Source organism: Rattus norvegicus, chromosome 7 (assembly GCF_021556685.1).
Source record: "Rattus norvegicus strain SHRSP/BbbUtx chromosome 7, alternate assembly SHRSP_T2T, whole genome shotgun sequence".
Lineage (NCBI taxonomy): Eukaryota > Metazoa > Chordata > Mammalia > Rodentia > Muridae > Rattus > Rattus norvegicus.
Window position 1 is genome coordinate 112900752 of NC_141540.1, and position 24089 is coordinate 112924840.

Here is a 24089-nt window from a genome sequence, read left to right on the forward strand (position 1 = left end):
GGTATCCCCAGTACCATCCATGCTGTACATGTCCTTTGACCAACTATGCAAAGAAATTCTTCAGCTTTACAATGATGTACATTTTAAATGGCAGTCTGCTAAGGCTTAGTCACCCATCTTTGGGATTATTTGAGAAGTGATAAAAGTTTTCTGCAGATGAGGATCAGTAGAAGAAATGTTTTCAAGTCACTAGATAATGTATAATTTTTAAATTTTATATCTTAAAATAGTAACAATATAATAGTTAAAGTGATTATTAGAGTGCCAGCTATCCCTTCTTTCTGCTATCACGTGGTAAACAGCTTTGCTCCACCATGTGATATCACCACAGTCTCAAAACAGTCAGGGAAGGAGGCCATAGACTCAAACTTCTGAAACTACACCATAGTAACGCTTTTCCTCATTTTAAGCTCACTCTTTCCAATATGGCACTACATTATTGGAATGCTGACTCACACAAAGTTCATCTATACTCCCAAAGAGTAGTTATCATATTAATACACACATGCACACAACTTATGGTAAAAGAATTAAAGGGGTTTATTATTTGTCATTTATACACATCACATGTTACACAAAATGCCAACCAAGAAGCAAATGTAGAAAAATAGTGAAACTTATTGGCACAGATGACTATGTTATGGTTAAATTTTTTGTGTCACAGATATTTGCAAGGTTGTTTGGAGATTGACTGCTGTATATATATTTTTTTCAGCAGAGTAAATATGAGTTAGAAATCACAGTGACATCAGGATATACCTACAAGTCCCCTCTTTGAGACCATGACAAAATATCTTACCTTTCTTCATCATCTGAAAGTAGGCAATATTTGCAAAAATAAAATAAAAGTTAAAATAAGCAATCTTGTAGCCTTATGTTATCAGTGGACATTAGTCCAAGGCAATTTCTTATCTAAGCAAGGCCATGCTTGTGCAAGCCATTATGTGCCTCTTATTTGCTTGCACAACTATATTTATCTGCTAAGTGGAAAAATGCAGAAGCATCCCTTAGAGTCTTTAGAACATTCAAAGGCTATACATTGCAGCCACCTATTATGCCTCTGTGCAGGAAGAGCTCCTTGGCAGACTGGATTTTAACATGGACCTTTGACTTCTTAAAATCTTGTACCTTGACAGTGAGGAAGGAATGCTAGCTGTATGCAAGGAAGCATTGCAATCCTACCTAAGAGGCAGAGATGACGTCACTGTAACATATCCTGGATTATCAGTTATCTGCGTCCAGACCCACATAGGCCACTTAAAGCCCAAGATTAGGAGGATGGTCCATATGTTAGACCATATTCTCATCCACACCCCCCAGCACTCTTAGTTCAGTCTATCCTGGGATACTCATGTAGCCATCTTTCCCTCCCACCAGATTAAAGGAAGCATTCTAATATAATACTTTCTATAGCCAACTAGACTTAGCAAAGAGTCAAGAAACTATCAAATAAATGATGTTTATAAGAGAAATATATTTGAGAGTGAATTATGGGCAAATAATGGATAAAAGTCATAGACATTTTAGCAAGACATTGAAAATGATTATGACTTCATGAACAATGATTTTTAGATGCAAAATAATGCAGTTTTTCTGTGTGTACACACACACACACACACACACACACATATGCAGAGAGAGGGAGGGAGAGAGGGGTTATGCACCTTATTATTGAATTTTCTTGGTGTATGAAAATGAGAAAAATTGTTTTCCACATATAATAATGTAGCCTTGAGCCAAACGACATTTAAAAATATCTCTGCAGTTGGGAGCAGTATAAAGTAATCAGACTGGCATTTACAGATTTCAGTCTCCAAATACTCTTCGATTTAGTTCTTTTTCCAGATATGTGTCAAAGTTTCAAACTTTCCTCAACCTTTAGTAACGGCTGATGATATGCCCTGAGTAGAAAAATTATTGAAAATCTAATCAATCACACACTGAATTAACAACTTACATATATGCAAGGTAGAAGCACTTGGGGTCAAGATGGACTATTTCAACTGATAAATGCCTAAGCCTAAAGTGTAAGACATGGGACTGTTCCTGAAGTCATCCTATAAATCACTTTTATATCATAGAGCACATTTGTGATTCCAACAAAATTGTCCCTCCATTAACCTTATTGCTACAAAATATTTCCAAGCTTCCGCAGATCCTGACCTAGCAATTTCTCTTCCAGATTTATTTTTCTTGTCTCATTTTGGAATTGCTTTTCAATATTAATTTTCAAAACCTGTTTCATAAGTGAGATAATAGACTCTTCTCATGACATGACACTATTGTAATTTATTGCCTCATGATGCCACTGTTCCAGTGAATTCAGAAGAACCAGAAGCACAGGGCCTCAACATATGTAGTACTGAGTTGTTCCTACATAAATTTCAGTTGCTCTGAGTGAGATTGAAAATTGAAGAAAAAGCATAGGCTTTCAAAAAATGATATTTTACAAACCAAACATTCCATAAAACTACCTTTGTTTCCTCCCTATTTTGTTCCAAGCTAAGAGTTGAGACTCAGGTTTTCATGAATAGATTACATATGGTGCTTGCCCCAAAATAAGTGAAATATATTAATGTGGTAGAAATCTTAAGCATGGATGAATTTATAAGTTTATGAAAATAAAGTGAATTGGTAATATATTGGGGCTTGGATTTATTATGCAGAGGGATATCTCCTCTGTGAATAGTTGAGTGGTGGTCCAAGCCCCTTTGTAAAAGGACTTATAGGGATGAATTCATGTCTGCTAGCCTTGGATGTGAATGACAGAAAGCATAGACATCATGGTTTCAGGAATGATATTGTATGGAGAAAAGATAACCTGGAGACAGAGAGATGGAGCAACATAGACGATCTTCCAATATTGGAGCAATCCAATTATCCTCCAACTTCTCTCACTGACAAAGATTTGTGATACCACCTTTGCTAATGAAAAGTATTTTCTATGCCATCTAATTTGTTGGTTAGGTGGTTGTTTTACACAAGATGTTATGATAGAATCTCACAAGGTCATTCATGACTTAGGAGTAGTCTGCTTTTGATTTTTTTAACTATGCCTTTTCCCATTGACTCTGTATTAAAAGTACCATAGCCAAAGAATAGAATGAAGGCTCAATTTTCAAGCCTCAACTCCAAAATAGCTAAATAAATACTTAACTTTACCACCAATATAATTTGAACATAGTGTATGCAACACTGCATGAAAACAGCATGACTGGATTCTAGATCTTCTCCACAGAAAGGAATTTTGTTTGTAGTAATGCAAAAGCCAATGTCAGGAGAGGTCATGGGCACTAGGATAGAATCTACATATTTATTTTACTAAATGGTCATATTTTTCAATTTGCCTTCTAAATGTTTATGTCTACCCACAGGCAGGGGCTGTTCTCAACTTTAGTCAGAGAAGTTTCCTTTCGCATTGGGCAGCAGTCATTCATTGCAGAGATGCATAACTGGTTAGAGTGCGCAATCAAAATGAAATATGTTTATCAATACTCCACCCTGAGCAGGATTAATGTGCATTGCAGAAACACAGGGAAACAAGACTATAAGAGCAGGGAAGTAAGAAGAATGTTGTGAAATGGTGTCTTTGGGATATGACATGGTTATCATGTTCATGTATTCACATCAATTTTGGTCATTTCCACAAGACCTACATAATATAAAGACAACCAAAGCTCCCACTTAGATGGGGAAATTGATATTTGGCCCCCACTCCTTACCAAGGAGCTATTGGCAGTTGCTAACTTCTTAGGGAAGGGAGATCTCTTGTCCTTTAAGTGTGTTTCTACCCAAGGTTTCTCATGCTCCAATGGATGGCTGTACATCCAGGCCTACAGGGGAACTTCTCTTAACTACATAATGAGGTTAGGAGGGGATGAAAAGCAGGATGATTTGAGATAAGTGTGAAGGGGGGTTGGGGATGGGATATGGTCTTATTTCATTGGATGTGTATATGAAATTCTTAAAGAATTATTAAAAGACGGAATAATTTTTTTCAAGCAGCTCTTGCATGTTTTGTCTTATCCTGAAAATGAAATGCGGCAGATATTTCTGCTATGTGCTTCCAAAGGAAAAGTTCAGTAATGAGTGGTAGAAAGAACATGGCCATGGCAGGGGGTGGAGAATCAAGGGTCTCTAAAACAGGCATAGGAGAGGGTTAGGATAACATAAAGGGGCAGGCTTGCTACCTGGGCGTCTCATTTCCTAGTAGAGTCCCTCCCTTCTGACTTGGAGGTAATGGCAACTTCCTCCTGGCATAAGAATAAAATGTTGCATGAATGGAACATTCTCACACCTTCTTTTGTCACTATTGCTCAGATTCTCTATCTGCCCTTTAATGTGCATGTTCTCCTTTATACACATTCCTCCATATCCCTTGATTTCTTCAGTTATTCTCTTCCCTTTGTTAGAAATTGCCTCAAACAGACCTTCACCAGACCTATACTTGGTTCAGACTTTATAGTAAGACTCAAACATCCTCAGGGGAAGGATTCCTAAGAGGAGGCAATTTTCTGATATAGATAAGAGTCCTGCCTCTGGGCACTTATAATAGCTCTTCAGCATCTGTAGGGTCCCCAACCTCAGTTTTCACTTTTTTGTTTGTTTGTTTGTTTGTTTGTTTGCTTGCTAAGCCATGAGCTGCCAGACATACCAATGCCTCTCAGCACAGAGACAATGCCCATACAGATGTAGTTAGTTGAGGAATGCCACTGGGAGAGAGCACACTGATATCTGGGTATGTGGACAAATGGCCCTCTTTATAGTCTCACTTTTAAGGCTGTCTGCTTGCTCTTACAGAGACAATGGAAGCGAAAATTCTACAACACTCTTCCCCGGGTCAGAGCTCTAGCATAGATATTCTTGAATAGATAAAAAAAAAAAAACAAACAAACAGGTGTGTTCTTCTTGAGTTCCCAAGTGCCAAACTTCACATGTTGTCTGTGGACTTTTGTCTAGCATAGGTAGAAGCTCACAAAGTCATGGGATTTTAGCTGTTCGTAAGACATGTTTTTGTTTTCATCCTTTCCCATGTTCTCAACACTGCACCTGATTTCTGCTGTCACTGAGGTCGTTAGATTTCTCCAGACTGCTTTAGGTTTCTATTTCTTTCTCTGAATTTATTTGGTTCATGAGCAACAAATCCCAAATAAGCTCAAGGTTAGTAATGTTTATTTCTAACTAGTTTGGGGAAACGACTAAGCATACAAACAAAACACAAAAAGAGAACTGAGGATGGAAACACATTGGATCATTACCTTGGCAGGCATTTTGTTTATCATTTTTATAACCAATAATAGAATGTCCATGTTTACATTATACATATATTATTTTATGTATATTGATATATATTATTTATATATAGTCTTTAATAGAAAGAGACATAAAAAAGCCTTTTCAAATGAGGCATGACACTCAATACTTGACACTCTTATTTACAATACATGAGAACACTTTCAACATGATGATAATGGATACTCAGAAGCCAGATAGGGCTTACAAAGACAGCAGGACACCTAAAAGAGGTGTCCCATGCAGCTGGACAGTTATTGCCTTTAGTTCTCACTATGTCCAGACAGCATATTGAAGTTAAAAATGGCATCTGATTATTGGAAAAGACGATGATCATCAAATTCATTCTGGCTCCATAAATACTATATGGTCTTTCAAATGACCAGGAGTTGAAAAACGCTGCTGCTGAGGGTTAGAAACACAACACAGAACAAGCATATGAGACCAGACAGGCAGGGCTCCACACATAGCCAAAAAAAGAATTTGCTACAGTATGACCATGCTGCTCTAAGCGGCAGCACTTGTCTGAGTCACAAGATCCTGGGTTGTGTGGCTAGGGAAAAAATTTCTCCAAGAAACAATGCCAACATGTCAGTGCGACTGAGTAGGTAGTGTCTGTGCCAAACCCTGACTCAGGATCTCAAGAGAACATGCAGTAAGACCGGTTATAAAGAAATGCAGAAATGATCCATGGAGAAACTCTGAACTCACTGTAGGGAGTCAAAGCTGTCAGATCCCTCTCAGTACCACCCACAAGTTCACTGTCCTGCAAACTGCTAGTCTGAACTCATTTCTCATGGTCTGAATTTACTGAATTTATGGTTGCCACATGCACCCATAAATGGCTTTCTTCTCATGGGATCAGTGAGCTGGGTTTCTATATACAGTGAAGGATACTTCTGCAAAAATTATGGGCTTTATCTCTAGTATGATCATCTGTGCTGACCTGGTTCATGCATTGCTTCTAGACAGCTAAATTTTCCTCTTTTTGCCTTTTATACTACAAAGTGTATAGACTTAGGGACCATTTTAAATATCCTGGTTATCTTTTAAAACTTCTGCATCAGTCACTTACCAAGAACACTTTAAATCAGGTCTTTAGTCTGGCTTTTGTTTTCCATTCTCCTTTACTTTTGTCTCTGCTCTCTGTTAGTTTCTACAAATGTGGTCTTTCCTAGCCCTTTATTTTCCTAAGGCATAAAGACATCACTATTGAAAGATAACAGCACCCTTCTGAGAGCTCCCCTGAGGTTCTTTATCCAGCATGCCTCTCTTAGGATGCCTCTCTCCCTGCAAGGAGAGGAGCAGCAGCTGGCCATGTTAATGATTTTGATTTTTTTGCTCTAGCATTCAAGGCTAATCCAGCATGTCTTTGGAAGTGCATCAGCAGGAGTTTCATACATGAATACATTCATCTGACTGCCACTTTCTGCTAGGGAGAGTTTCTCTCCGGCTTCCCCATTTCAGAAAGGAATTTAAGCATAAAAAAACAAAACAAAACAAAACAAAACAAAAAATCAATTTATGGACCGAACTATGCATAGAAAAAGTTTAAGGAAGTAGATGGGGCAATTAGGTCACTATGCTCCCTAGAGCTCTTTCTTTTTATATCAAACCTGTATTCATCAACAGTCCTACCTTTAGCTCTCTTTTCCCTAAGTCACTCTTACCTACTGTTGCTAGAAGGTAAGATGTGGGTTTATCCCATTTGCATTTGTCCTTTCTTTAGAAAATACGGAGAGGATGAGAACATGAATAGAATAATTTTTTGAACAAATGGTACATTTGATCTATTAAGGGTTCTATTTACAAGAAGATGCCTCACTTCCACACAGAAGTTAACCTGAGTTCTGAAATGTTTGTGTGCACTTAATTGAATCAACACATGATAAAGCTATGACCTAGTGACAAATTGGGAAACTCTAGGTAAGTTGAACCAATTCCCTTGAGCCAGAGTAGTGATAAAGCCGGGCTCACCAATGGCAAGTGTCTGTTTCTTATTTTCTTATATTGTCCCTAGAAGCATCTTGAATGAGACTCTAGGAAGCTAGACAAATTCAAGAAAACATTTGTTATCTTTTACACTGTTTGTTCAGCTTCCCCAATGTCTCAAATACAAGCATCTCTAGTGTCCAGTCCCACCCCAGCTTCACTAGTGTCCCTCCACACCCTCCACTTTCCTTCTACTCCACTCTGGAATACAGAGGTATGGAAAAGCATGGCCTAGCTAAGAACTCAGCTGATCTTAAACAGCTCTGGCCAGTCACCCAGGCTGCTCCCTGGAAACTACTACTTGAAATAGTTGAGTCCTGCCACCAAGAAAAACTTCTCAAGGAAGAGTTCTGAGTCCAGCACGGCTATGTGAGCTGCGCGGCCAATCAGGGTGTTGGCAGTGTTCGGTAGAGCATGAAACACATTGTGTCTGATCAGAGTGCAGTCCTTGGCTTCTACCAGAGGGCCCAGGAGATTGTTGATCATTTCTGCATACACTGGCCCTGGAGAGAGAGAAACAAAGGAAATGAGAGTGGAATTTAGCAGTATAGTCTAGAGAACAACTCTGCATGTGTGGAGGCAGAGCATATAATAGATTGGGTTCCAACCTCACACTAGTGGATGCAAATATGCAAAGATATGGAGAGATTGCAATTGTTAAGATTAGCATGCCTTTTTAGTGGGCTGGGTGTGGGGGTAATGACCTAGTGGTCTGGTGTCAGAAGCTACAGCAAAAAGAAGATTCCTAGAGGAATGCATTCTCTCAAACAAGGTACTAAGAGGGAAAAGATTCAAGAAATAAGAGAGATTCATCTTACGCTTCTGAAGACCAGAAGGGCTGGAAGCATATGTATATAAATTATGAAACCAGACATTTCCTAATATCACCAGTTGTTCAAGCCAAAGATCATTTCACTACCTTCAGTTCTGACAGAAAGGAGGGGACAAGTGCAGTTTTGTTGCTATTGAGTTGCTTTATTTTTAAAAATTAAAGGTCTCAGTTGATGGCGCTTCCATGTAAAAAGTGACTCAATTGCAGATTTGCTTTAGATAGTAGGGACATAGAGGCACACTGTAACAGAAATCATTGAGAAACGAACAATGCACACACCAGAGTCTACAGTGCACATCTCCCCCATCTGCTTTCTTTCTGAAGCATCTTCATGGCAAAGTTATGTGGTACAGAACTCCTTCTCAATCTGTGTGTCATATGACCTTGGTGGGAGGATTGAAAGACCCTTTGTCGAGGGTCATCTAAGACCATCTCCATATCTGATATTTACATTACAATTCGTAACTAGCAAAATTATAGTTATGAAGTAGCAATGAAAATAATTTTATGGTTGGGGTTACAAGAAACACAAGGAACTATATTAAGGGACTGCAGCATGAGGAAGGTTCAGAACTACTACCATTCAGGAACACCTGCTGGGATAATCTTGCTGGCCAAAGTGGCTTCTTGACTCAGTGATGAAGGTGATAACCACAAGCTATGACATTATCATATATTTCTACCATTAGGTATTCAGGCTTTTACGATAAGCATTTTAGCCACTAAACCATCATTGAAGCCCTGGAAATCTACCACTTGTCAGTTGACACATGGTTATAAAGAGAACAGAAGAAAATGAAGAGGAGGTAAGGGGGAGTAGAGGAAGAATTGTTATGATCATAGTTGACTAAAGTAGGTTTGATTTTTTTTCAAATACTCTATGAATTGGTACTTTTATATATGATTTGTTCATGTTTTGTGTCTGTCTGTCTGTCTGTCTCTCTCTCTCTCTCTCTCTCTGTGTGTGTGTGTGTGTGTGTGTGTGTGTGTGTGTGTGTGTGTGTTCATGACATCTGTGTTTGAGTGCCTTTTTGAGGGCAGATGGGGGACTGGGATTGCTTAGAGCTAGAATTACAGGTAGTCAGTAGCTACCTGATATGTGTACTGTGATAGAACTCGTCCTCTGCAAGAGCAGTACATGTTCTTAATCACTTAGCTATCTCTCCAACTTTTTGGAAAGGTTTATTTTTAATAGCTTTCTATTTTCAGAATAATTTTCTTGCTATATATGGTAGGAGAGGCAGGAAGATCTATGCGTCCAAGGCCAGTCTTGTCTACAAAATGACTTCAGGCCATCCAGGGCCACATAGTCAGACTCTGTCTTTAAAAGCAAACAAGCAAACAGCATTAAAAAAAACAAAACAACTTTCAGTGACATGCTTAGGCTACTTTCTAGACCACTACTAGAATGTAAAATCCACAGTCCTATTTTCGGGACTAAATTGTTAGGTATATTTCCATCCGTGTTCCTTTAGTTTTTCATTAGTTTCAATAGAAACTTTGAATGTTTACATGAGTATCTAGACCTTTGACAGACTAAAACAAACAAAAAATATAACAACAACAGCAACAACAACAAAAACCTCACTTGCTTTGATACAGCAAAGTATACGTATAAACTAATCAAGGAAAGGAAACATGGAATGTTAGCCCATCTCCTGGTCCTGGTTGCTTGGGACACTAGATACCCTAGTTAGTTGATATCTCCATGGAACCTGAATAGACTCCACCTCCTTGCCTCATTTCCCTCCCATGACACCTGAATGCATTACATACTATTTACATCCTTTATCCATTGTTCTTTACTCCCAGCTCTCCTGCTTCTCTGGTGCTCTACCTGAAAAACAAGCCTGAAGGGAGCAAAGAGGGCACAGAGGGTGCAGAGGGTAGAGTTCATCTTCCAAGTCTGTATTCTTTGTATTTTTCATGGACAACACACAAACAGAACATACCATTTCCAGGCACCTGACAAGCTAATGGCTGCTCACATCACATGAAGTAAATAATCTGTACTGTTAACAGGTGTGTGTGTTTATGTGTGTGTGTGTGTGTGTGTGTGTGTGTATGTATGTATGTATGTATGTATGTATGTATGTATGTATGTATTTATGTGTGTACCCAGGCATACACATACCATCATTCTATTCTAAAATCAGTGCAGCAATGTGCTAACCCAAGCTAGAACCCACCTGTAAATGTACTCAGGAATTCATAAATGTACTTTCACTTTCAAAAGTAGAAAGTCCCTTTCAAGAGGAACCGTAACTTACCTGTGTGTCTGTCCTTAAGGGCAGTTTTACACATTTCGATCCTGGCTGAATGAAATGGCACATAGCGGTCTTGAGGAGAAGCAACCAGAACGACGTTTTTAAAATACTGCAGCCCTGTAACAAGAAGGAAAGTGAACACTTTCTATCCTGGCCCTTTCCACTGATAAAGTCTCTCAATTGTATACATTTTGAGGTCTTTCCCAGAGAGCCGCAGGAAGAGATACCCCACAGAGTGTTGTGCCTTTGCTCAGGGCTGTTGATCTGAGTGTCATCACAGACTGTTTGGAAAGTGGCATATCAGGCACCTGTGGGAAGCTGAGAAAGGAACTCCGTGTATTAGGGCTTTTGTGGATTGGATGTGGTTTGACCTCAAGAGTAGTAGAAGCCAAGGAGGCTCATGTGAATTTCACTGTGGACATGGAGGAAAGAACAGAAGGGTGGCTAGCAATGAGAGTGAAACATGCCTCCATGGACTAGGAAATTATAAAGCTCATGGGAAAGAATTTTCTTTTAGTTTTTCCTTCTTCCTGGTGCACTATTTTTACTGTCATGTGCAGTAGCAAAGCAGCCTCCAGTTCCCTTGCCTGCTTCCTGCCTTGCCTCCTCCAGCCTCCCTTCCTCCAGCCTTGCTTCCTCCAGCTTTGTTTCCTCCAGCATTGCCTTCCTACATTGTTCCCTACAGGGAGAATACAAGATTTTCCAGCCCAAATGTCAGCTCGGCACAGTGATGCAGCCTTCAGTATTCATCATGAAATCTGAGAACAGAGCATAGCACACTGCACTCAGCCCTTGCCTCCAGATGGAGCTCCCCTTCTTGTCCTACACTTACTTAGCCTCCTAACTTAGCTCTTCCTACCAGACCCTTAGCTGAACAAGATATTGGCTGACAGCTCTTGACTAAGCCTCTCTCTGTAGTTTCCCACTTCCATATCCAAGATCACAGCACAGCGTCACACACTGGGGCAGAATTCAGGGCAATGGCTGACTGATATGGGCACAGGAAGGATTGAGATAACTCCGTAATCAACTTCAGTATAGCATTGTTACAGCACTCGAACTCTTCACCTCCCCATGGCTCAAACAAGCTGAGACCTCTTTGTTGACATCATTGCAACGCACCCCATTTGTATGCCCAGTACCACCTCTCTTTTTTTCCACAGGGTTAAACTGAATATGTCCTCTTGGCATGGGGAGACAGAAGTACAAAAATACAGCCTTGAGTTTGCAAATGAATTGCATCCAGGGGTATCAATATGCGCTTATTTGATGTATCCGGGCAGGCTTGCTCCAGCAGCAGCACTTCGTAGGTCAATCAGTTGGTGACTCTGCTCCCTTCCCAGATATGAACAACTGGTACATTGTTGCAGTAATATTAATAAAAGATACACCATCCCAGGCTAGTGGTGGCTCCAGTGGGCCACATGGCATCTGTGAGGCATTTTCATCTCAATCAGCAAAAGATTTCAACTGCTAAACTCCCAATCTCCATCCCACACTGCCGCTGGCTACTCTGAGCCCAGCAGCAGCTGCTCTCTTGCAATGCTCTTGCTGTAGACTCTGCTCACATTCTCAGCATCCACCGCCTGCAGTTATAGTCACAACTCCCAATAACTGGTTAAAATCAAAAATCAATAAACTTCTCCCTATATGAGAGTAACATACGTAGTTGAAGTCTATATGCAGGTGAGGGGCAGGCAGAAGACAAGGCCTGTGATTGGGTAGTGAAAAAGTAAGGCGGGACAGAGTTTTTGTAAGGTGTGGGAGAGGGAAAAGAGGAGGAGAACCAAGATAGAGGAGAAGTACGACCCAGTTCTGTGTGGCCTCAAAGGACCACAGGTAGTTATGAATATTTTATAAGGAATGGATTTTAATAGAACAATTTGTCTCATCTAGGTGGGCAGTTTATATCATTATCAATTGGTTGTGGGTTTATTGTGTGGATGCTCTGTGGAGTGAGAATTTAAGACATAAATCTGATTGCTAAATTACTAGCTTATTGAATTTTAAATTTAACAAGTTACTGGGAGCTATGACTATAATCACATGGGGTGGATGCTGGGAATGTGTGCAGAGTCTGCAGCAAGAGAGTTGCAAGAGGGCGGCTGCTGCTGGGCTCAGAGAGTAGTAGCTCGGGGCAGCGGGGCAGGGTGGGACAGAGATTGGGAGTTAGTGGTTGAGACGCTTTGCTGATTGAGATGAAGATACCCCACAGATGCCATGTGGTCCACCAGAGCCAGCTCTAGCACAGGATGGTAGTTTCTTTTTTATTATTTACTGCTCCAGTCCACAATTGATGCTTTCATCTGACGTGGTCTCTGTGATCTAGGCTGAGTTTTCTCACTACTCTTCATTATCATCACAGGTGAGAGAAAATGTAAAGGGAGGATACAATGTGTTCATGGGGAAACACACACACTGCTCTACTCTTTTAGAGGATGGATCGACACAGCTGAGGGGGAAACACAGTACTGGGCCAGCCAACATAGTACAGTCTATGACTGACAGGAAATAGAAGCCACAGCTTCTGGACACTGCTTACAAACACTGTGGCCCCTGTGCTACACAGGATATGGTTGAGACATGATGACACGCTGGCCCCTCAGCAGGTTGAAGAGACACTGCTAGACAGTCTCACTATGTCTCACAGGAGCGAATGAACACAGCATCAGGGCTATTCTGTTTTCAAGTCTCAACTTTAGGTGCCAAGCAAGTCACACACCTGTTTTCTGGCTAAGTTGGTAGAGGAAACATTTGCGCAGATCAGCGTTATCCCTGAAGGTCAGCTGCAAAAGGGAACCCGATTTCTTCAGTTTCTGCATGAGCCACAAGCCTAGGAAAAGAGAAATAAAGACTTAAAAAACAAGGCAAAACAAAGCCAGAGAAGATATTTTTCAGCTAGCTTTAAATACAGAGAGCAATTGAAATTTTATCAGAAAATTAAGAGATAAACTTGTGGCCCGCAGCAGCTCTCTGCTCCCAGACCTGGTGAGAGAGAGACCCAACCGCCTGGTCAGGTGGGCACTCCTGAGGCTGCAGAGCAGAAGAGACCACCAACTCTGCCCACCCCTGCCCACATCCCTGGCCCAAGAGGAAACTGTATAAGGCCTCTGGGCTCCCGTGGGGGAGGGCCCAGGAGCGGCAGGACCCCTGTGCCTGAGACACCACCAGAACCAGAAGGAAACAGACCGGATAAACAGTTCTCTGCACCCAAATCCCGTGGGAGGGAGAGCTGAACCTTCAGAGAGGCAGACAAGCCTGGGAAACCAGAAGAGACTGCTCCCTGCACACACATCTCGGACGCCAGAGGAAAAAGCCAAAGACCATCTGGAACCCTGGTGCACTGAAGCTCCCGGAAGGGGCGGCACAGGTCTTCCTGGTTGCTGCCGCTGCAGAGAGCCCGTGGGCAGCACCCCACGAGCAAACCTGAGCCTCGGGACCACAGGTAAGACCAAATTTTCTGCTGCAAGAAAGCTGCCTGGTGAGCTTGGGACACAGGAAAGCAGAATTTCTCTAGGACCGGGCACGTTCTGTGTTTACCGGAAGTCCCACACCCGCGGATCCCCGGCCCGCAGCAGCTCTCTGCTCCCAGACCTGGTGAGAGAGAGACCCAACCGCCTGGTCAGGTGGGCACTCCTGAGGCTGCAGAGCGGAAGAGACCACCAACTCTGCTCACCCCTGCCCACATCCCTGGCCCAAGAGGAAACTGTATAAGGCCTCTGGGCTCCTGTGGGGAAGGGCCCAGGAGCGGCAGGACCCCTGTGCCTGAGACACCACCGGAACCTGAAAGAAACAGACCGGATAAACAGTTCTCTGCACCCAAATCCCGTGGGAGGGAGAGCTAAACCTTCAGAGAGGCAGACAAGCCTGGGAAACCAGAAGTGACTGCTCCCTGCACACACATCTCGGGCGCCAGAAGAAAAAGCCAAAGACCATCTGGAACCCTGGTGCACTGAAGCTCCCGGAAGGGGCGGCACAGGTCTTCCTGGTTGCTGCCGCTGCAGAGAGCCCGTGGGCAGCACCCCACGAGCGAACCTGAGCCTCGGGACCACAGGTAAGACCAAATTTTCTGCTGCAAGAAAGCTGCCTGATGAACTCAAGACACAGGCCCACAGGAACAGCTGAAGACCTGTAGAGAGGAAAAACTACACGCCAGAAAGCAGAACACTCTGTCCCCATAACTGACTGAAAGAGAGGAAAACAGGTCTACAGCACTCCTGTCACACAGGCTTATAGGACAGTCTAGCCACTGTCAGAAATAGCAGAACAAAGTAACACTAGAGATAATCTGATGGCGAGAGGCAAGCGCAGGAACCCAAGCAACAGAAACCAAGACTACATGCCATCATCAGAGCCCAATTCTCCCACCAAAACAAACATGGAATATCCAAACACACCAGAAAAGCAAGATCTAGTTTCAAAATCATATTTGATCATGATGCTGGAGGACTTCAAGAAAGACATGAACACACTTAGGGAAGCACAGGAAAACATTAATAAACAAGTAAAAGCCTACAGAGAGGAATCGCAAAAATCCCTGAAAGAATTCCAGGAAAACACAATCAAACAGTTGAAGGAATTAAAAATGGAAATAGAAGCAATCAAGAAAGAACACATGGAAACAACCCTGGATATAGAAAACCAAAAGAAGAGACAAGGAGCTGTAGATACAAGCCTCACCAACAGAATTCAAGAGATGGAAGAGAGAATCTCAGGAGCAGAAGATTCCATAGAAATCATTGACTCAACTGTCAAAGATAATGTAAAGCAGAAAAAGCTACTGGTCCAAAACATACAGGAAATCCAGGACTCAATGAGAAGATCAAACCTAAGGATAATAGGTATAGAAGAGAGTGAAGACTCCCAGCTCAAAGGACCAGTAAATATCTTCAACAAAATCATAGAAGAAAACTTCCCTAACCTAAAAAAAGAGATACCCATAGACATACAAGAAGCCTACAGAACTCCAAATAGATTGGACCAGAAAAGAAACACCTCCCGTCACATAATTGTCAAAACACCAAACGCACAAAATAAAGAAAGAATATTAAAAGCAGTAAGGGAAAAAGGTCAAGTAACATATAAAGGGAGACCTATCAGAATCACACCAGACTTCTCGCCAGAAACTATGAAGGCCAGAAGATCCTGGACTGAGGTCATACAGACCCTAAGAGAACACAAATGCCAGCCCAGGTTACTGTATCCAGCAAAACTCTCAATTAACATTGATGGAGAAACCAAGATATTCCATGACAAAACCAAATTTACACAATATCTTTCTACAAATCCAGCACTACAAAGGATAATAAATGGTAAAGCCCAACATAAGGAGGCAAACTATACCCTAGAAGAAGCAAGAAACTAATCGTCTTGGCAACAAAACAAAGAGAATGAAAGCACACAAACATAACCTCACATCCAAATATGAATATAAAGGGAAGCAATAATCACTATTCCTTAATATCTCTCAATATCAATGGCCTCAACTCCCCAATAAAAAGACATAGATTAACAAACTGGATACGCAATGAGGACCCTGCATTCTGCTGCCTACAGGAAACACACCTCAGAGACAAAGACAGACACTACCTCAGAGTGAAAGGCTGGAAAACAACTTTCCAAGCAAATGGTCAGAAGAAGCAAGCTGGAGTAGCCATTCTAATATCAAATAAAATCAATTTCCAACTAAAAGTCATCAAAAAAGATAAGGAAGGACACTTCATATTCATCAAAGGAAAAATCCACCAAGATGAACTCTCAATCCTAAATATCTATGCCCCAAATACAAGGGCACCTATATACGTAAAAGAAACCTTACTAAAGCTCAAAACACACATTGCACCTCACACAATAATAGTGGGAGACTTCAAGACCCCACTCTCATCAATGGACAGATCATGGAAACAGAAATTACACAGAGACGTAGACAGACTAAGAGAAGTCATGAGCCAAATGGACTTAACGGATATTTATAGAACATTCTATCCTAAAGCAAAAGGATATACCTTCTTCTCAGCTCCTCATGGTACTTTCTCCAAAATTGACCATATAATTGGTCAAAAAACGGGCCTCAACAGGTACAGAAAGATAGAGATAATCCCATGCGTGCTATCGGACCACCACGGCCTAAAACTGGTCTTCAATAACAATAAGGGAAGAATGCCCACATATACGTGGAAATTGAACAATGCTCTACTCAATGATAACCTGGTCAAGGAAGAAATAAAGAAAGAAATTAAAAACTTTTTAGAATTTAATGAAAATGAAGATACAACATACCCAAACTTATGGGACACAATGAAAGCTGTGCTAAGAGGAAAACTCATAGCGCTGAGTGCCTGCAGAAAGAAACAGGAAAGAGCATATGTCAGCAGCTTGACAGCACACCTAAAAGCTCTAGAACAAAAAGAAGCAAATACACCCAGGAGGAGTAGAAGGCAGGAAATAATCAAACTCAGAGCTGAAATCAACCAAGTAGAAACAAAAAGGACCATAGAAAGAATCAACAGAACCAAAAGTTGGTTCTTTGAGAAAATCAACAAGATAGATAAACCCTTAGCCAGACTAACGAGAGGACACAGGGAGTGCGTCCAAATTAACAAAATTAGAAATGAAAAGGGAGACATAACTACAGATTCAGAGGAAATTCAAAAAATCATCAGATCTTACTATAAAAACCTTTATTCAACAAAATTTGAAAATCTTCAGGAAATGGACAATTTCCTAGACAGATACCAGGTATCGAAGTTAAATCAGGAACAGATAAACCAGTTAAACAACCCCATAACTGCTAAGGAAATAGAAGCAGTCATTAAAGGTCTTCCAACCAAAAAGAGCCCAGGTCCAGACGGGTTTAGTGCAGAATTCTATCAAACCTTCATAGAAGACCTCATACCAATATTATCCAAACTATTCCACAAAATTGAAACAGATGGAGCACTACCGAATTCCTTCTACGAAGCCACAATTACTCTTATACCTAAACCACACAAAGACACAACGAAGAAAGAGAACTTCAGACCAATTTCCCTTATGAATATCGACGCAAAAATACTCAATAAAATTCTGGCAAACCGAATTCAAGAGCACATCAAAACAATCATCCACCATGATCAAGTAGGCTTCATCCCAGGGATGCAGGGATGGTTTAATATACGGAAAACCATCAACGTGATCCATCATATAAACAAACTGAAAGAACAAAACCACATGATCATTTCATTAGATGCTGAGAAAGCATTTGACAAAATTCAACACCCCTTCATGATAAAAGTCCTGGAAAGAATAGGAATTCAAGGCCCATACCTAAACATAGTAAAAGCCATATACAGCAAACCAGTTGCTAACATTAAACTAAATGGAGAGAAACTTGAAGCAATCCCACTAAAATCAGGGACTAGACAAGGCTGCCCACTCTCTCCCTACTTATTCAATATAGTTCTTGAAGTTCTAGCCAGAGCAATCAAACAACAAAAGGAGATCAAGGGGATACAGATCGGAAAAGAAGAAGTCAAAATATCACTATTTGCAGATGACATGATAGTATATTTAAGTGATCCCAAAAGTTCCACCAGAGAACTACTAAAGCTGATAAACAACTTCAGCAAAGTGGCTGGGTATAAAATTAACTCAAATAAATCAGTTGCCTTCCTCTATACAAAAGAGAAACAAGCCGAGAAAGAAATTAGGGAAACGACACCCTTCATAATAGACCCAAATAATATAAAGTACCTCGGTGTGACTTTAACCAAGCAAGTAAAAGATCTGTACAATAAGAACTTCAAGACACTGAGGAAAGAAATTGAAGAAGACCTCAGAAGATGGAAAGATCTCCCATGCTCATGGATTGGCAGGATTAATATAGTAAAAATGGCCATTTTACCAAAAGCAATCTACAGATTCAATGCAATCCCCATCAAAATACCAATCCAATTCTTCAAAGAGTTAGACAGAACAATTTGCAAATTCATCTGGAATAACAAAAAACCCAGGATAGCTAAAGCTATCCTCAACAATAAAAGGACTTCAGGGGGAATCACTATCCCTGAACTCAAGCAGTATTACAGAGCAATAGTGATAAAAACTGCATGGTATTGGTACAGAGACAGACAGATAGACCAATGGAATAGAATTGAAGACCCAGAAATGAACCCACACACCTATGGTCACTTGATTTTTGACAAAGGAGCCAAAACCATCCAATGGAAAAAAGATAGCATTTTCAGCAAATGGTGCTGGTTCAACTGGAGGGCAACATGTAGAAGAATGCAGATCGATCCATGCTTATCACCCTGTACAAAGCTTAAGTCCAAGTGGATCAAGGACCTCCACATCAAACCAGACACACTCAAACTAATAGAAGAAAAACTAGGGAAGCATCTGGAACACATGGGCACTGGAAAAAATTTCCTGAACAAAACACCAATGGCTTATGCTCTAAGATCAAGAATCGACAAATGGGATCTCATAAAACTGCAAAGCTTCTGTAAGGCAAAGGACACGGTGGTTAGGACAAAACGGCAACCAACAGATTGGGAAAAGATCTTTACCAATCCTACAACAGATAGAGGCCTTATATCCAAAATATACAAAGAACTCAAGAAGTTAGACCGCAGGGAAACAAATAACCCTATTAAAAAATGGGGTTCAGAGCTAAACAAAGAATTCACAGCTGAGGAATGCCGAATGGCTGAGAAACACCTAAAGAAATGTTCAACATCTTTAGTCATAAGGGAAATGCAAATCAAAACAACCCTGAGATTTCACCTCACACCAGTGAGAATGGCTAAGATCAAAAACTCAGGTGACAGCAGATGCTGGCGAGGATGTGGAGAAAGAGGAACACTCCTCCATTGTTGGTGGGATTGCAGACTGGTAAAACCATTCTGGAAATCAGTCTGGAGGTTCCTCAGAAAATTGGACATTGAACTGCCTGAGGATCCAGCTATACCTCTCTTGGGCATATACCCAAAAGATGCCTCAACATATAAAAGAGACACGTGCTCCACTATGTTCATCGCAGCCTTATTTATAATAGCCAGAAAATGGAAAGAACCGAGATGCCCTTCAACAGAGGAATGGATACAGAAAATGTGGTACATCTACACAATGGAATATTACTCAGCTATCAAAAACAACGAGTCTATGAAATTCGTAGGCAAATGGTTGGAACTGGAAAATATCATCCTGAGTGAGCTAACCCAATCACAGAAAGACATACATGGTATGCACTCATTGATAAGTGGCTATTAGCCCAAATGCTTGAATTACCCTAGATCCCTAGAACAAACGAAACTCAAGACGGATGATCAAAATGTGAATGCTTCACTCCTTCTTTAAATGAGGAAAAAGAATACCCTTGGCTGGGAAGGGAGAGGCAAAGATTAAAACAGAGACTGAAGGAACACCCATTCAGAGCCTGCCCCACATGTGGCCCATACATATACAGCCACCCAATTAGACAAGATGGATGAAGCAAAGAAGTGCAGACAGACAGGAGCCGGATGTAGATCGCTCCTGAGAGACACAGCCAGAATACAGCAAATACAGAGGCGAATGCCAGCAGCAAACCACTGAACTGAGAATAGGTCCCCCGTTGAAGGAATCAGAGAAAGAACTGGAAGAGCTTGAAGGGGCTCGAGACCCCAAAAGTACAACAATGTCAAGCAACCAGAGCTTCCAGGGACTAAGCCACTACCTAAAGACTATATATGGACTGACCCTGGACTCTGACCCCATAGGTAGCAATGAATATCCTAGTAAGAGCACCAGTGGAAGGGGAAGCCCTGGGTCCTGCTAAGACTGAACCCCCAGTGAACTAGACTATGGGGGGAGGGCGGCAATGGGGGGAGGGTTGGGAGTGGAACACCCATAAGGAAGGGGAGGGGGGAGGGGGATTTTGCCTGGAAACCGGGAAAGGGAATAACACTTGAAATGTATATAAGAAATACTCAAGTTAATAAAAAAAATGTTTTAATAATGTAAAAAAAAATAAATAAAAAAAAAAGAGTTAAACTTGTGAAGTTTGTTTTAATTGGGGTTGTGTGGGTGTTACAGTTGAGTGTGCACATAGTCAGGAATATCAGACATCTAATGAATATCAGATATCTGACCTAGCATACTTATCTCATTGAACACTGAGGAAAGCTGAGGGCAGCAAGCCTTAGAAACCTTCCCAGCTCCATATCCTCTCCCGAGAGCATTGAGCACAGCTGTCTTTGAGATTTCTAGAGGCTTGAATCCACATCCTTATACTTGTGCAGCCAAGGTTTTTATCTACTGATTAGTGTCCCCAGTCCCCAAATTTACATTCTTAGTGTTGGTAACAGAAGTATAAAATTGCCCTGAAAAATGATATAGCAATAGGCTTCTTAGTTCATGAAACCAGGCACTCTGTGTTATATTTGGGCTGCTTCAAAAAAGGAAGTCAAAGGAAATAATACCCAAAAGACATCCACAGACTGGAAAACTAAAACAGATATTTCTTACTGAGTCCATGCAATGCTTAAGCAGATGCTTACAAGGGTATACTATCTATCAACAGCCACAGAATGAATGCCATAAAAACATGAAGACCATATGATATCTATAGTGTATATTATATTTTTGTGTATGATATATTAATATTTACAATATAATTTTATATATTTTATAATAAGTATAATCATGTAATATTTATATTAATATATTTATAATATTAATATATTTATAATTAGAAATAATTATAGATTATATCTAATTTATATATGAAATATAACATGACAAAACATAAATTATATAAATCATAAGTTATATATTAAGAATATATTAATAAATTATGAAATATAACATAATCAATAATATAATATAATAAAAGACATAAAATGTTTATTGTATGTAACATATGACATAATATATAATATATAGTATAATATATAATAATTTATATTATATTAATTATATTATACAAATATACTGTATAAAATATTGTATAAAAAGAAATTATATGAACCACATGGAATTACTTTAGGTATTCTTGGTTGGATGAGTTGGATAATATATATTTTTAAAACCTTTTATATTTTAAGCTTACAATTATGAGGTGGAGTGGCTAAATTAATTTATCTTTGCTCAAAGATGGTTTGGGGTTTGTGCCAAGAAGACTTTATATTCATTACATATAAAAGAACCAAAAGTATCCAAAGTATGGATATGCCATGAGCACATGGATCATCTTTAAGATACTTGACAGAATGAACATGAATATGAATCACATCTGGAAGAAAGTTCCAGAGTAGGTGGGAATTACGGGGAGGACGGAAGAAATAAAGGGGAGAGAGAGCATTCATTACAGATGGACCCCAATGCCACAGAATGGACCTGGCTAATCAGTAACTATATAGACCTGACTCATCTTTTGAGAACTCTTTGTTCAGTTCTAAAGCCTGTCTTTACTTTTAAATTGGGTTGTTTAGTTTCTTGGTGTTCAGTGCTTTTGGGTCTTTATACATTCAAGATACCAATCCTCTGTCAGAGTTATAGTTAAGAAATACTTTCCTCCCACTCTTTAAGATGTGACAGGGTGGATCTCGAGTAGGAGGTGAATAGGATCAAAATACAATATATGTATGTATAAAATTTTCAAATAATCAAAGAAAACCTTACATTAAAAGAAATATAGTTTAACATACTAACCATTGCTGTAGATCACCAAGTACTGTCAGTGTAGTGCATATTTTTCTAGCATCTTGCTGCACTGTGTAAGATCAATCATCATCAGGCTCTCATCAGGCACTGTATCCACCTTACACTGTGGAGTGCTGTGGTTCTATCCCTGAGAGTTTCTATAGGGCTGCTGTCTAAATCAACCATTACATACATCAGACATTCTATGCAGAAAATCTTCCTACCTTCAACTGCCTTAGAAAACCTGCTCATGTTCCAAAATACATCAAGCCTCTTTCTTCCTCCTTCTGATTCCTGTCCCTTTCTCCTCTTCCTCCTCTCCTTCCTCCTCCTCTTCCTTCTCTTTACATATTTGTTCCTTCTTCCTTTCTGTGGTACTAGGGGGAGGGGCGTCAAACCCAGGGTCTTGTGATTATTAGGCAAGCATTGTACCCTAAGATACATCCTTAGGCTTGCTTCTTTTCCCTCTGTACTTCCAACCTCCCTTACAATACAGTTGAAGTTGTGAGAGCCTCAAAAGAGAGGACAAGCAAGCAGTATAGAATTTCATTCAACTGAATATGACCCAGAATAAGGGTTAGTGAGTTTGTCTTGTAGTTTGCCTTTTGAATCCTAGACATGCATTCACCCACTTACACAACCATAAATGCATGCAGCATTTGCACACTCATATGATCCAGATCTCTGAGCAGGTAAGTTCCTCATCTGAAGGCTCAACACATCACTGATTAAAAGCATTTTTTAAAAATAATTGTATCCACTGAACATGGCAGGGTTTTTTTCTAGACATTACCCATAGATAGCATTGTGTTTTGATTTCTTGTATGACATTTGTAATTTATTAGGAAGTAAAATCAGCCTGGAGATGATATAAAGTATGAAAAAGGTTTGTCTAGGTCACATGTAAAAACTATGGGAGTTGAACTGGAGAGAGGGCGCAGCAGTTAAAAGCACTGACTGCTCTTCCAGAGGTCCTGAGTTCATTTCCCAAAAATCAAATGGTGACTCACAACAATCTGTAATGGGATCAGATGCCTTCTTCTGGCATGTGTGAAGACAGTGATGGTATATTCACATACATAAAATAAATAAATATTAAAAACAAACTATGGGAGTTTACATGACAGACTTAAGTATTTATAACTTTTGTATCTGCGAGAGTAATAGAAGCAATCAGCAATAGATAATGAAATATAAATATGAATACATACATATATTCCATGCATGTTTACACATATATACAAAACATATATACTATGTTTATATGCATGCATATAATATACACTCTGAAAAGCATATACATAGTCATGATTGCAGAGAAAATGAATATTACAGGGTAAGAGGTCTTAGTCAAACTTAACAATTAGAAAATTGGCTGCACATGTGAGAGCAAACATAGAGTATGTGTCTGGCCTTGAATATTAGCTTAACATGCTATTTTTCAGTTCTGTCTATTTATATTTGCAAATTTCGTAAATTCATTTTCCTTTGTAGTTGAATAAAAACTCCGTTGTGTATATTACCATGTTTTCATACCAAATCTCCATCCCCATCCTCCATTTGTGAGAGTTATAACATTCTATCAATAGCTTTCATTTCCACTTCCAAGTTCATAATGCCTCTGATAAATTTTGGAGAGTAATGAGGGCAAGAAAAGACTTACCAGTACTAACCAGGGTGCTGTTGTTGTATAGAGTCCCCAGGTGAGGCCCAGACAATGACAGGAATGTGTGGAGTTTGTTGAGGTAATACCGGAACCGGGGCCTTGTGAGGACCGATCTGATGATAATGTTGCCAAGAGAATGGCCGATGAAGCTGTTTAGAAGCAGGAATGAGACATGTCAATGACAGCAGAGGACTGCTGCTCAGGTATGGGTTGGGATGAGAAACAGCAAGGTCTTACTACCCTACCCTGCCTCTGTACAGAAGCCCTAACCCAACACACAATGACAGATGACTATGGATTCAATTTCCCCTGGTGCATGGGAATAGGAACTATATGCCAGTATAGGGAGGTGTGGGAGAATTGTTGTGTTTACCTC

The 24089-nt window shown here is 40.2% G+C and overlaps 1 protein-coding gene across 2 annotated transcripts in view; it reads right to left on the minus strand.

Annotated features, from left to right (window-relative positions):
* Positions 1–516: 516 nt before the first annotated feature.
* Fam135b (family with sequence similarity 135, member B) overlaps positions 517–24089 on the minus strand; it is a 270508-nt gene continuing 246935 nt past the window's right edge. The window contains 4 exon segments of one of the 2 annotated variants that reach the window (NM_001427631.1): positions 517–7787; positions 10387–10500; positions 13106–13216; positions 23711–23862. In NM_001427631.1, coding sequence (NP_001414560.1) covers positions 7582–7787; positions 10387–10500; positions 13106–13216; positions 23711–23862 — 583 coding nt within the window. In that variant the 3' untranslated portion in view covers positions 517–7581. 2 annotated transcript variants of the gene reach the window in all.